This window comes from Coregonus clupeaformis, chromosome 33, assembly GCF_020615455.1.
Source record: "Coregonus clupeaformis isolate EN_2021a chromosome 33, ASM2061545v1, whole genome shotgun sequence".
NCBI lineage: Eukaryota > Metazoa > Chordata > Actinopteri > Salmoniformes > Salmonidae > Coregonus > Coregonus clupeaformis.
The window spans coordinates 6,560,783-6,576,259 of NC_059224.1; the positions used below are offsets into that span (position 1 = coordinate 6,560,783).

Genomic DNA, 15,477 nt, shown 5'->3' on the forward strand with positions numbered 1-15,477 from the left:
TTGATGACAGCTTTTGATTCGGATCAAAGTGCAGTCTAATCGATACACATCAAGATGACCCGTGGCGGCGGTCAACAACAGGCCCCAAAACTCTACTGCTGTAGCCTGTAAATAACAGCCCCCCCCCAAAAAAACACTGATGTAGGCTGTCAACAACAGGCCCCAAAACCCTACTGCTGTAGCCTTTAAACAACAGGCACCCCCAAAAAACACTGATGTAGCCTGACAACAACAGGCCCCAAAATCCCACTGCTGTAGACTGTCAACAACAGGCCCCAAAACCCTACTGCTGTAGCCTTTAAACAACAGGTACCCCCAAAAAAACACGGATGTAGCCTGACAACAACAGGCCCCAAAACCATACTGCTGTAGCCTTTAAATAACAGGCCCCCAAAAAAAACACTGATGTAGCCTGACAACAACAGGCCCCAAAATCCCACTGCTGTAGGCTGTCAACAATAAGCACCAAAACCCTACTGCTGTAGCCTGTAAACAGCAGGCCCCAAAAAACCCACTAAGGTAGCCTGTCAACAACAGGCCACAAAACCCTACTGCTGTAGCCTGTAAACAGCAGGCCCCAAAAAACCCACTAAGGTAGCCTGTCAACAACAGGCCCCAAAACCCCACTGCTGTAGGCTGTCAACAACAGGCCCAAAACCTCACTGCTGTAGGCTGTCAACAACAGGCCCCAAACCCCACTGCTGTAGGCTGTCAACAACAGGCCCCAAACCCCACTGCTGTAGGCTGTCAACAACAGGCCCCAAAACCCCCACTGCTGTAGGCATCAACGATTGGCCCAAAAAACCCACCGCTCTAGGCAGAGATCCGCACAGATAGTTCACAGCAACATGAGATCATGATTGTCTGCCACAGCAACAGTGAAAGGAGAAGTAGACTGCATACTATGGAAGAACTAATCATGTCTTTCTTTCTTTCTTTCTTTCTTTCTTTCTTTCTTTCTTTCTTTCTTTCTTTCTTTCTTTCTTTCTTTCTTTCTTTCTTTCTTTCTTTCTTTCTTTCTTTCTTTCTTTCTTTCTTTCTTTCTTTCTTTCTCTCTCTCTCTATTCTTCTCTTCTCTTTCACCCTTACCCTCCATCTCTCTCTCTCTCTCTCTCTCTCTCTCTCTCTCTCTCTCTCTCTCTCTCTCTCTCTCTCTCTCTCTCTCTCTCTCTCTCTCTCTCTCTTCTCCTATTTTTTATTATTTTCTCTCTCTCCCTCCACATCTCTCTCTCTTTCTCTCCCTTCTCTTATTTTCTATTCTTCTATTTCTATTCTCTTCTCTCGCTCTCTCTTGCTGTCTCTCTCTGTATCTCTCTGTCTCTCTCTCTCTTTCTCGCTCTCTCTTGCTGTCTGTCTCTGTCTGTATCCCTCCCTCTCTCTCTCTCTCTCTCTCTCTCTCTCTCTCTCTGTAGGTTCCTTTGTGTGATTCTACCATGGACCACATCCTCTTTTGCCTGCTGGTCCTGGGAACCGCAGTGTTGATGGCCCATGCATGCCCAAAGTACTGTGTCTGCCAGAACCTGTCCGAGTCCCTGGGGACCCTGTGTCCCTCCAAAGGCTTGCTCTTCGTCCCACTGGACATTGACCGGCGCACTGTAGAGCTCCGGCTGGGCGGCAACTACATCCTCCGCATCACCCAGCAGGACTTTGCCAACATGACCGACCTGGTGGACCTGACGCTCAGCCGCAACACCATCAGCTACATCCAGCCCTTCTCCTTCATCGACCTGGAGACCCTGCGCTCCTTACACCTTGACAACAACCGCCTCACAGAGCTCGGTCCTGATGATCTCCGGGGCCTGGTCAACCTGCAGCACCTCATCCTTAACAACAACCAACTGGGACGCATCTCGGACCGGGCCTTGGAAGATCTGGCCCCCTCCCTAGAGGATCTGGATCTGTCCTACAACAACCTGAGGAGCCTGCCCTGGGACTCAGTCAAGCAGATGGTCTCCCTACACCAGTTGAGTCTTGACCATAACCTCCTGGTCTTCATCCCTGAGGGGACCTTTACTGATCTAGAGAGACTGGCTCGCCTGGATCTCACCTCCAACCGACTCCAGAAGCTGCCCCCAGACCCCATCTTCGCCAGGGCCCAGGATTCAGTGGTGATGACCACTCCCTACGCCCCTCAGCTGTCTCTTGGCATCGGGGGGAACCCCCTGCACTGTAACTGTGAGGTGCTATGGCTGCGGCGGCTGGAGAGGGACGACGACCAGGAGACCTGCGCTTCCCCTTCCAACCTGAAGGGACGCTACTTCTGGTATGTGAGGGAGGAGGAGTTTGTGTGCGAGCCGCCCCTCATCACTCAGCACACCCACAGGATGCTGGTGCTGGAGGGCCAGGCGGCCAGCCTGAGGTGCGAGGCCGTTGGAGACCCCACCCCCACCATCCACTGGATGGCCCCCGACGATCGTGTCCTTGGCAACTCGTCCCGTACCGTCATCTACGGCAACGGCACCCTGGAGATCCTCATCACCACCTCCAAGGACTACGGTACCTTCACCTGCATCGCGGCCAATGTGGCCGGGGAGTCCACCGCCTCAGTGGATCTGTCAATCATCCAGCTGCCCCACCTCAGCAACGGCACCGGTCAGGGCTCGCAGCCCAAGTCCCGCCTCTCGGACATCACCGGCACCACCAGGATAAGCAAGGGGGTTCCAAAGACACCGCTGGAGAAAGTGGTCACTGTGTCAGAGGTGACAGCCATTTCAGCCCTGGTTAAGTGGACCGTCAGCAAGGCAGCGCCCAAGGTAAAGATGTACCAGCTCCAGTACAACTGTTCCGACGACGAAGTCCTCATCTACAGGTAACAAAGCCAGACTGTTTTTCATGTTTCCTTTGTTTTCAGAGAAGAAGGAACACTGATAGCTTTGATCTATGAGGGAACAAAAGACGGAAGAGACGCTTAAAACAAGTGTTGTTTTAAGACTCCAGTTGACTTGTTTTGTTTAACTAAAGATAATGTGTCTCTCAGCTTTCACAAAAGATAGATGGATTGTACCAAACAGTAAATGATGCTGTTTACAGTAAACAAAATACACAGTATCAATAACACTGCCATGTGTACAGAACCAGCAGCTTTCATACCCAGCTTCCATAACAATATAGCCTACAATGGTGTTGTTGATCCTTAGTGATCCATCCATCATCCATCGTTTCTGTCTGTCCGTTGAATTGTTAGACAGCGAAACAACTCACTCTTCACTTTCCACTGCCTTTTTCATCATCTGATGAAAATGGAGCATCGGCTCCACTATGCTAAGTAGGCCATAAATAAGGGAATTTCATCCCTAAGCTTAATAGATGGATATTCTGTCAATCCACTACAGCAGCTATTTGATGATGCTGAAAGTGTATTACAGGAAGCTGATATATAGTATATTAGCACATCTCCAAACGACTGTGAAACCAGCCGGAAAGGAAATCCAATTATTTAATGCCATTTAAATTAGTTACTATGTTAAAACCTAGAGAAAGGCAGATCATTTCAGCCATAGCCTTTGAGAGTTGTGCTGTAACCCTTTAGTGACATATAGGTCTATATCTCATCAGACAGTATTTATATCTGCTTATCATTACCACTACAATTGGTTATGATCGTTTTCTAGCTTATTATGTAAACTTTATTTAAAAAATATTGGAAGATTGGAATCTAAATTCTTAACTCTAACTCGTACTATACCTGCCATGAAAAGAATGATATGCAGTCCTATAGTCAGTGTAGAGCTTGTTATCACATACAGTATGACTCCCCATTAGAAAACCAGTCCTTCTACCTCTTCAAAACAAATCTGTAGAGAATCATAAGTGTTTTCTCTTTTCTCTGCCAAACCTGAATCGGGATAAAAGATGCAGGGCTTGGAGGACAATATAACACAGTATATGTATTTACCCTATGGTTAGAGCAGGATAGAATATATACCCAGATCATGAATATGTTAAGCGCATTATCTTAATCCATCAGGATTGTATAAGCAGCAATAGAAGGCAAGGAAGGTGCTATACGTGGACATAGTAATGGAAGTTATGCGTCAGACACGGAACTTCATTAATATTTCAGTTGAATTGCAATGAGTCACTCAGAGCAATCCTTTACCATATAATGGTTTGATTGTCCCATCCCATGTGATTTAATGCCTATGCTTCTCTTCGGCTTGGCGATGTGTTTCAGAAATGATAGCAAGATCCTGGGGCCACTATTATTGGTTATTAGCTGGAGTCGAGGAGAGTGGTGGTGGATCCACGCTCCACACATCTTGCATCACAGAGAAACATGTTAGTTTTGGTATTTTGTATTTTATTAGGATCCCCATTAGCTGTTGCGTAAGCAGCAGCCACTCTTCCTGGGGTCCACACAAAACATGAAACATGACATAATACAGAACATTAATAGACAAGAACAGCTCAAGGACAGAACTACATACATTTAAAAACGGCACACACAGCCTACATATCAATACATACACACAATATCTAGGTCCAATATGGGAGAGGCGCTGTGCCGTGAGGTGTTGCTTTATCATATTTTTTTTTAAACCAGGTTTGCTGTTTATTTGAGCAATATATACATGTATAGTTCCATGCAATAATTTCTCTATATAATACTATACACTTTCTTGAATTTGTTCTGGATTTGGGGACTGTGAAAAGACCCCTGGTGGCATGTCTGGTGGGGTAAGTGTGTGTGTCAGAGCTGTATGTAAGTTGACTATGCAAACAATTTGGGATTTTCAACACATGAATGTTTCTTATAAAAAGAGGAAATGATGCAGTCTGTCTCTCCTCAACTCTTAGCTAATAGAAACTGGCATGCATAGTACTTTTATTAGCCCTCTGATTACAATTAAGAGCAAGACGTGCCGCTCTGTTCTGGGCCAGCTGCAGCTTAACTAGGTATTTTTTTGCAGCACTTGACCACACAACTGGACAATAATCAAGATAAGACAAAACTAGAGCCTGCAGGACTTTATTTTTGGAGTGTGGTGTCCGAAAAGCAGAGCATCTCTTTATTATGGACAGACCTCTCCCCATCTTTACAACCATTGAATATATATGTTTTGAACATGACAGTTTACAATCTAAGGTAACACCAAGTAGTTTAGTCTCCGCAACTTGTTCAACAACCACACCATTCATTACCAGATTCAGCTGAGGTCTAGAGTTTAGGGAATGATTTGTACCAAAATACAATGCTCTTAGTTTTAGATATGTTTAGGACCAGTTTATTACTGGCCACCCATTCCAAAACTGACTGCAACCCCTTGTTAAGGGTTTCAGTGATTTCATTAGCTGTGGTTGCTGACATGTACAGTGGGGGAAAAAAGTATTTAGTCAGCCACCAATTGTGCAAGTTCTCCCACTTAAAAAGATGAGAGAGGCCTGTAATTTTCATCATAGGTACACGTCAACTATGACAGACAAATTGAGGGAAAAAAATCCAGAAAATCACATTGTAGGATTTTTAATGAATTTATTTGCAAATTATGGTGGAAAATAAGTATTTGGTCACCTACAAACAAGCAAGATTTCTGGCTCTCACAGACCTGTAACTTCTTCTTTAAGAGGCTCCTCTGTCCTCCACTCGTTACCTGTATTAATGGCACCTGTTTGAACTTGTTATCAGTATAAAAGACACCTGTCCACAACCTCAAACAGTCACACTCCAAGCTCCACTATGGCCAAGACCAAAGAGCTGTCAAAGGACACCAGAAACAAAATTGTAGACCTGCACCAGGCTGGGAAGACTGAATCTGCAATAGGTAAGCAGCTTGGTTTGAAGAAATCAACTGTGGGAGCAATTATTAGGAAATGGAAGACATACAAGACCACTGATAATCTCCCTCGATCTGGGGCTCCACGCAAGATCTCACCCCGTGGGGTCAAAATGATCACAAGAACCGTGAGCAAAAATCCCAGAACCACACGGGGGGACCTAGTGAATGACCTGCAGAGAGCTGGGACCAAAGTAACAAAGCCTACCATCAGTAACACACTACGCCGCCAGGGACTCAAATCCTGCAGTGCCAGACGTGTCCCCCTGCTTAAGCCAGTACATGTCCAGGCCCGTCTGAAGTTTGCTAGAGTGTATTTGGATGATCCAGAAGAGGATTGGGAGAATGTCATATGGTCAGATGAAACCAAAATATAACTTTTTGGTAAAAACTAAACTCGTCGTGTTTGGAGGACAAAGAATGCTGAGTTGCATCCAAATAACACCATACCTACTGTGAAGCATGGGGGTGGAAACATCATGCTTTGGGGCTGTTTTTCTGCAAAGGGACCAGGGACGACTGATCCGTGTAAAGGAAAGAATGAATGGGGCCATGTATCGTGAGATTTTGAGTGAAAACCTCCTTCCATCAGCAAGGGCATTGAAGATGAAACGTGGCTGGGTCTTTCAGCATGACAATGATCCCAAACACACCGCCCGGGCAACGAAGGAGTGGCTTCGTAAGAAGCATTTCAAGTGTCCTGGAGTGGCCTAGCCAGTCTCCAGATCTCAACCCCATAGAAAATCTTTGGAGGGAGTTGAAAGTCCGTGTTGCCCAGCGACAGCCCCAAAACATCACTGCTCTAGATGAGATCTGCATGGAGGAATGGGCCAAAATACCAGCAACAGTGTGTGAAAACCTTGTGAAGACTTACAGAAAACGTTTGACCTGTGTCATTGCCAACAAAGGGTATATAACAAAGTATTGAGAAACTTTTGTTATTGACCAAATACTTATTTTCCACCATAATTTGCAAATAAATTCATAAAAAATCCTACAATGTGATTTTCTGGAAAAAAAATCTCATTTTGTCTGTCATAGTTGACGTGTACCTATGATGGAAATTACAGGCCTCTCTCATCTTTTTAAGTGGGAGAACTTGCACAATTGGTGGCTTACTAAATACTTTTTTCCCCACTGTATATGGTTAAATCATCAGCATACATAGACACACAGGCTTTGTTTAATGCCAGTGGCAGGTCATTGGTAAAAATAGAAAAGAGTAGAGGGCCTAGAGAGCTGCCCTGCGGTACACCACACCCTACATGTTTAACATAGGGGCGTATAACCTCCAGGTTAGAGTGTTGGGCCAATAACCGAAAAGTCGCTGGTTTGAATCCTAGAGCCAAAAAGGTGAAAACCTGTCATTGTGCCCTTGAGCAAGGCACTTAACCCCAATTGCTCCAGGGGCGCTGGACGATGGTGACCCTGCCCATGCAAAAAAACAGATTTCCACTTGTACTAGTGTGTAACGGCCAAATATAAGTACCCCCCCCTCCCCCCCAAAAAACATTACATACCCATTAGTCTTTAGACAAAAATAGGAATCTTGCCCATCTAGAGCCTTGCCCTGGACCCATTTGATATTTTATCTGTTGAACCTATCCTTAGGCCAAGACATTCATACTTGAGAATGTGGTCTTTAAAATGTGTCTGATTTGGGTACGAGTGAACAGATAACGTCCCGTGTCAGTTATAACGTAATGAAATATTCAGGCATTCAACAAGGTTTAGAGAGTCTTTTTACAGGAGGGAAATGGGATCTGCATTTGCATATTAATGGTGCGTTTCAGGCAGAATTCAGAGGCAGATATTGATGCGATCATCTTTTTAACAGTTATGATGAAGAGTTTTCTAGCGATCATTAGCTTTGGATTTAACAACCCTTATTGTAATCGTTGTATGTATTGATGTGCTAGTAGGAGGATTCTCTTTTATTTGAAAAGCCGATGTTATTCAAAAAAGAGAGTTTACAAGCTCTTTTATGCTTATTTATTATTTGTAGAGGCAACAAGCTTGAGCTTAACAAAGCCAACACACTAACCAAACCTTGAGCTTAGCAACACAAGCCAAAACACTAAAAAAACCTTGAGCTAATAGTGCAGTTGCACTGTTTGACACTGCCAAAGTTTGCTGTTTTTCTAAATGTACTCATCCATTATAATGACCATAGCAGGATGTTTTATGGCAGGATATACACTCAAGGGTATTACATTTACATTTACGTCATTTAGCAGACGCTCTTATCCAGAGCGACTTACAAATAGGTGCATTCACCTTATAGCCAGTGGGATAACCACTTTACAATGTTTTTGTTTTTTTTTTGGGGGGTTGGGGTAAGGGGGGGGTAGAAGGATTCATTTATCCTATCCCAGGTATTCCTTAAAGAGGTGGGGTTTCAAATGTCTCCGGAAGGTGGTGAGTGACTCCGCTGTCCTGGCGTCGTGAGGGAGCTTGTTCCACCATTGGGGTGCAAGAGCAGCGAACAGTTTTGACTGGGCTGAGCGGGAACTATGCTTCCGCAGAGGTAGGGGAGCCAGCAGGCCAGAGGTGGATGAACGCAATGCCCTCGTTTGGGTATGGACACAGACACAGGCGAGCATCAAGTTCCATTTAATCTCCCCACTACCGCTACAGTACAATTCAGCAGCATCTCCCAATAAATGCCCTAGGAGAGAGTGCAGAGCCCATTAGGTATTTTTGCTTATATAAGCATAATCACATTTCCCAGCACCCTGACATTTAGGCTGAATCAATGGAGCAAGAGACCCATTTGGCATGACCTTGTCTGTTAACCAGAGAGAGGCCGCCTTAAGAAATCAATGAAAATAATGAGTTATGGGGGGGGTTAGCCATAAAATACTTTAACTTGAGTGGGATAAATGCTATAGCCAGAAGTAATGATTTGTTTGTTTGTTTTCACTGTTGTTGTTTTTCTTGCCAATGAGGAAGTGTGTTGAAACTGTAACTGACAATAGCTTTTAAACTGTTTGGGAGGAAGAGGGTAACTGTGGCTGACTGCTGTCTATCCCTCTCCCCTTCCCCACTACATTTCCTTCCCAGAAGCAATTTTTAAGTTCCCTCTCTCGCTCCGATTAATTTTAAGGCCTCATGCCGTCACTGGAAACGATGCAAAGCAATCTCCAAATTGCCTTTCAACGCCCGAAGGGGGTGGGGGAAAAAATTGGTATTAATCTCCTCATGATAAGCACAGCCAGACGTTTTTCCTGAGTTCCACTTTGTCCCGATGTATTTGAATTCAGCTGAATGAAACAGTCAACGCAGACGGCCTGAAATGAATCAGTCACAGGACAGAGCAGCGCCCGGCAAAACCCTCACTAAGCACTGGAATTTCCCTCCCTCCCATGCCCATGCCAAGCAAGCAATTATCACTGTGTAATAGATTACATCCCCTGAGGACCAAAACAGGAAATATTATCAACTTTTGATAATGCATCTTTTGCTACAGTATTAGTGTGGAACAAGTTATCAGAACACACAGAACAATGAGCAAGAAAAGTTATGGCATCATTGGTTATAGTTATTCTCATACAGTTATATATCACATAGGTGTTTATGGCCAGCTTATCACATGGGTGTTTATGGCCAGCGTATCACATGGGTGTTTATGGCCAGTTTATCACATGGGTGTTTATGGCCAGTTTATCACATGGGTGTTTATGGCCAGTTTATCACATGGGTGTTTATGGCCAGCTTATCACATGGGTGTTTATGGCCAGTTTATCACATGGGTGTTTATGGCCAGTTTATCACATGGGTGTTTATGGTGTCCATGATCTCGCCATCACGGTTGACAACTCCGTTGTGTCCTCCTCCCAGAGTGCGAAGAGCCTTGGCGTGACCCTGGACAACACCCTGTTGTTCTCCGCTAACATCAAGGCGATCCTGTAGGTTCATGCTCTACAACATTCGGAGAGTATGACCCTGCCTTACACAGGAAGCGGCACAGGTCCTAATCCAGGCACTTGTCATCTCCCGTCTGGATTACTGCAACTCGCTGTTGGCTGGGCTCCCTGCCTGTGCCATTAAACCCCTACAACTCATCCAGAATGCCGCAGCCCGTCTGGTGTCAACCTTCCCAAGTTCTCTCACGTCACCCCGCTCCTCCGCACACTCCACTGGCTTCCAGCTGAAGCTCGCATCTGCTACAAGACCATGGTGCTTGCCTACGGAGCTGTGAGGGGAACGGCACCTCCATACCTTCAGGCTCTGATCAGTCCCTACACCCAAACGAGGGCATTGCGTTCATCCACCTCTGGCCTGCTGGCCCCCCTACCTCTGCGGAAGCACAGTTCCCGCTCAGCCCAGTCAAAACTGTTCGCTGCTCTGGCACCCCAATGGTGGAACAAGCTCCCTCACGACGCCAGGACAGCGGAGTCACTCACCACCTTCCGGACACACTTGAAACCCCACCTCTTTAAGGAATACCTGGGATAGGATAAAGTAATCCTTCTACCCCCCCCTTACCCCACCCCCCAAAAATAAAAATAAAAATGGCTATAAGGTGAATGCACCCATTTGTAAGTCGCTCTGGATAAGAGCGTCTGCTAAATGACATAAATGTAAATGTAAATGTATGGCCAGCTTATCACATAGGTGTTTATGGCCAGCTTATCACATAGGTGTTTATGGCCAGCTTATCACATGGGTGTGCATGTCCAGATAGTGTGACTGAATGACTGATGTTGTCGAACAATTGACAGGATGTTATCAGCTCTGAGCCAGTTCCCTGGACATAACTAGTCACGTTCTCAGACAGGTTCCTCCCTTACAAGCGGTCTAAGACTCGCCTGAGCAACACAGGTATCAGAGGCTCTAGCTGTTACAGAAGCCTTTCAATCTTCTCTTTTTCACTCTTTTTTCACTCTTTTCCTCTGTGTTCTGGTTATTTATTTATATCGCTGCTCCATGGCTCAGACATGGGGTGGAGCGTCTGTTTGCTGCAGCAGGACAGATGGTTTAGAAAGATAAAGCCAATTACAGCTGGCTATCTGTTAGACTAGAACAGCAACCACAAAGAGACTTAACACTGGACAACTCCTCAGGAATGAACATAAGAACACGGAAGCCCTCCTTTTCATTCAGTGGAAATTACATTATAAAGAACACTCATGCACAGTTTTTTTCAATGTATTGATATGAAATGTATAGTGTCAAGAAAGCCGTATGTTAAAAGCATTATCCTCCAAATCAATTAAATTATATCAAATGTACTAGGTTTTCACAGCTGACATTCCCAGGTTTTCACGGATGTCCAACAATGATTATGCTGACTCGACTCAGTCATCACCATGTTTAACTCTTCCTCTCTGTTTCTACAGGATGATCCCGGCCTCCAGCCAAGCCTTCCTGGTGACCAACCTGGTGTCTGGGACCAAGTACGATCTGTGTGTCCTGGCCGCCTGGGACGACACAGCCACCACCCTGACGGCCACCAACGTGGTGGGCTGTGCCCAGTTCTTCACCCGCGACGACTACACCCAGTGCCAGTCTCTCCACAGCCAGTTCCTGGGGGGCACCATGATCCTGGTGGTGGGTGGTATCATCGTGGCGACGCTACTCGTCTTCATCGTTATCCTGATGCTGCGCTACAAGGCCACCGACCATGAGGGGGGTGGCAACGGGGGGAGAGGCAAGCTGACCAGCGTTAGTGACACCCACTCGCAGACCAATGGGGGCCGGCTGGGACAGAATGGTGTGCCCCTTCCCCTGCCCAAACCCAAGGCCAAAGTGACTCTCCAGGACGAGGTGGTGGAGTTTAAATGTGGCTCCCTCCAGAGCACCTCGTCCTCGTCCTCGTCCTCGTCGGGAGGCTCGATGGTCGGGGGGCGGTCCTACAGCCCCAACAGCACCCTGGCCAACATGTGGAGGCAGGCGGCCCCCTCCAAGCCCCGGGCCAACCTGGATCACCTGCTGGGGGCCTTCAACTCCCTGGAGCTCCGGGGAGCCCAGGGCATGGGCAGGGGAGACCTGGGGGAGCCCTCCTCCAGCAGTAGCACTCCGGTGGCGGGTGGCGATAGGCCCCACACGGACAGGGAGCCCCTGCTGGGCCGGACAATGGACTCGCGGCTGAGCCGGCTGCTCATGCTGCCTCTGGACTCCAAACCAAAAAGGAGCCAGTCGTTTGACATGGGGGACTGTATGGATGCAGACAGACAAACAAACCAAGTGAAGGCTTCTAGCACCTCCACTGCCAACACGCCGGTATGCAGCTATCCGCGTCGCATCAGCAACATCTGGACTAAGAGGAGCCTGTCTGTGAACGGCATGCTGCTACAGTGTGACGAGGAGGGGGATATGGGGGGGAGCAAGGGGACCTTAGATAGCCAAGAGTGGGTCATGGAGAGTACTGTCTAGGAGAGATGATGACATGCTTTGTGTCTTCTAAAACACTGCCCCAGAGAGATGGCAATACGCCTCAGTTCTGATAGACCCACAGGCTAGAGGAGAAGTCCCTGCCTCCTCCCTCCCTCCTCGTCCAGCATGGAATTCATTAATGTTAATCCTCCATTGTTGTGACAGATAAGTACAAAGTTCCCCCAAGTGGGTAGTCGGCTAACGACGCTTGGTGGAAGAAGCTGATTTGTGGAGTGAGGTTGTTTTGTGTTTGTATGTGCGTGTTCTCTACATGGGGTCAGGGAACGCACAGTAATGGTCAACTACAAACTACAAGTAAGGCATGCAATGAAACCTAGGAAATGGGAAGCAGGCCTGTTGTTCCTAAGGAGGGCCGTGGTTTCTCAGACACAAGGAATGTGAAAAAAATCACTGTATTTGTTGACTTGTAAAATGGCATAACAGTGAAAGTCCCTCTTGTTACTGTTGCTGAGATGATGGGCCAATCATGGCCCTGGACTACTACTGCTGTAAGTGAATCTGAAATATGTAATGAATTTAACAAATGTACATGTTTTATTATGCTGATCAAACACACGTTGTCCAATACTGTTCTTCCCCTCTGTACAAGACGGGGCTCCGACTACAATATTTGCATTATGAAAAACCTCAATATACTGTCAGGTCCAAAATGATTGGCACCCTTGATAAGGATGAGCTAAAAAGACTGCACAAAATATATAATAGAAATACTGAGCTATATTGTATGCAAAAAAAAAAAAGGGACATTATAATATTTTATACTAATACAAAATAGAGCTCTTTGATTACACACACCAGTGGTGGGTTTGGTGTCGAAAAACTGAAGAATATGCAGAAAAGTACCTCATACCTACGGTAAAATATGGTGATGTATCTTTGATGTAATGGGGCTATTTTGTATCCACTGGTCCTGTGGCCCTTGTTAAGGTCAACGGCATCATGAACTTTACCAAATACCTGAAGATTGTAGCCAAAAACCTGGTTGCCTCTGCCAGGAGGCTAACACTTTGACACAACTGGATCTTCCAGCAAGTCAATAACCGTGCACATCAAAATCTACAAAGAAATGGTTAATTGACCACAAAATCAACATTTTGCAATGGCTGTCTCAGTCTCCGGACTTGAACCCCTTTGAAAACCTGTGGTTTGAATTGAAGAGGGCAGTCTGTAAGCGCAGACGAAGGATGTCAAGGATCTGGAAAGATTCTGTATGGAGGAATGGTTTAAGATCCCTCACAATGTGTTCTCCAATCTCATAAAACATTTTAGAAAAAGGCTCAGTGCCGTTATCCTCGCAAGGGTAGGGTGCTGGAGTACTAATACATTTGACCCCTATAGTTTTTAGATTTATTTTATTACTTGTTAAACAAAATCCCTTTCTCTGAGTTTAAAATAATATAATTTTCAAAACAAATTGAGCATGCTCTGTATTTGTATTTTTTATTTGATACAGTATTTTTTGCTCCTCTTTATCAAGGGTGCCAATCATGATGGACCTGACCGTATATCCATCTGCATGTTTTAATATCCACAGAACCATTTTGTTTCTTTACCCATTCTGACTGAATGGTACTGTATATATATATATACTTTATATCAGCAATGTAATTAATCATAAAAATATATATATATGAAATGATTTCATGAAACCACCGTATGTGAATATTTTAACTTTGTATACAGAATGTATATTTGAGGCTTCATTAAATAATTCCATATCTGGTTCCTATCAAGTTGTATTCATGTATAAAGCAAGCAGACAATTCATCCTCAAAACCATGAAATATATGTTTTAAGATAGCAATGTGAAAAGGGTAAGGTCTTAAGTGAAAATGTAACTGTTATTGTGAGTTATCTTAATGGCACTTAAAAGGTTTATTAGAGGAGAGTCCTATGATTAGTTTCAGCAAAAGAGCATGGCCCCTGTTGGCCTCCAAATCAATTAACCCAGTATAGAGCTAACAACCAGCAGGAGAGTACCCTCTCTGGCACAGAAAGATTAAGCCCTCAGAAAAACTGCAGCTCAACATGATCAATCGTTGAGAAACAAGCATCCTTCTCCAATTCCAATGAACATCTTTAATTTTTTATGTACTTTGATACACTAATGTATCTGGATCTCATCACCTAAAATGTTTTACATTTGAGGGTAAGCAGACACCTTGCCTCCCTCACCAGTTATTGGCATGAGAAATGTACAGGAAATGTGTACTAAACTGTCTGTGTCTAGGAATTCTCAAACCTGATTTATTTTGTTTGGTAGCAGAAATTGACAGGTACCATAAATGTACAGTGCAAAATGGCTTACGCTCTCAACTATGCTGAAGTTGTTGGCTTTTCTGGAACGTGTACAACTTGCATGTTTACCGAGGACTAACTCATGAGCCCATTAAGAACCTTATACACTATCTGTCTTTCCTCACATTATGTTGTCTGAATGACTTTTTTGTGACATTCTTGATCGACTGCGTCTGTACATTGACTCTGTATATTGGCTTTTTTATATATATAATTGATGGAAAATGAACAAAATGTGAAAAGGTGTACACTAGTGTCTTTATTTTCTTGGTAAGCATACAGAAATAAAGAGGTGCCTCACTGTATATTTACAGGATAAACATGTACATTTCTCACCTGGAGTTGTAGACAATGTTTCTGTGGTCAATCATATTGTTTTTTGCTACAAAAATATAAAAAGTCTAGATATTCTGAAATGTTCATGTTTTGTCAGACCCTCATTATAAGACGTGCTAATGTGCAACATTTGTCATGTAATTGTATTGCATTGTTCAGCAATGATATTCTATTGTCAGCCTCTGGTAGGTCTGGGGTAAACAGTAAGTAGATCCGTATGAAGCAGCTCTGAGGAGCTCATGGATTTCTGGGAATTTCAGCATTCCAGAACCAATGTGGATTTCAGCGTTCCGGAATCCCGGAGACAGCAACCTCAGCTTCACATGTCAAGTCAGACCACTGACGTCCAATTCGGTTAAAAGATAACCCTACATTATCCTGCCCTGAACTCCTTAGGTCACAACATAGCCAGACTAGGATAAGGGGAAGTCTCCAAACACCCTGTGTTGACGATCTTATTCACATGCCTCCTAGATATCCACTTAGCTCCTGCATGCATGTTACAACGGGGTTGTGCGGCGGGAGAGTTGGAGGCAGGTAGGGGCATAAATTAGCTTAACCAGGGGAGATGACGTGGTTAGAGGTGGAGTGAGGTGTATAAAGCCGTTTTTAAGCCAAGGCAGAGTGCATACTAGGTCGTATTCGTTAGGCACCAAGATGAAGATTATGG

At 45.0% G+C, this 15,477-nt stretch overlaps 1 protein-coding gene across 1 annotated transcript in view; it reads left to right on the forward strand.

Annotated features, from left to right (window-relative positions):
• Window positions 1-12,952, forward strand: part of LOC121548568 (leucine-rich repeat and fibronectin type-III domain-containing protein 2-like) — a 125,868-nt gene extending 112,916 nt beyond the window's left edge. The window contains exons 4-5 of the mRNA XM_041860039.2: window positions 1,413-2,809; window positions 11,117-12,952. Coding sequence (XP_041715973.1) covers window positions 1,434-2,809; window positions 11,117-12,152 — 2,412 coding nt within the window. The 5' untranslated portion in view covers window positions 1,413-1,433 and the 3' untranslated portion in view covers window positions 12,153-12,952. The remainder of the gene's footprint in view (window positions 1-1,412; window positions 2,810-11,116) is intronic.
• Window positions 12,953-15,477: the final 2,525 nt, after the last annotated feature.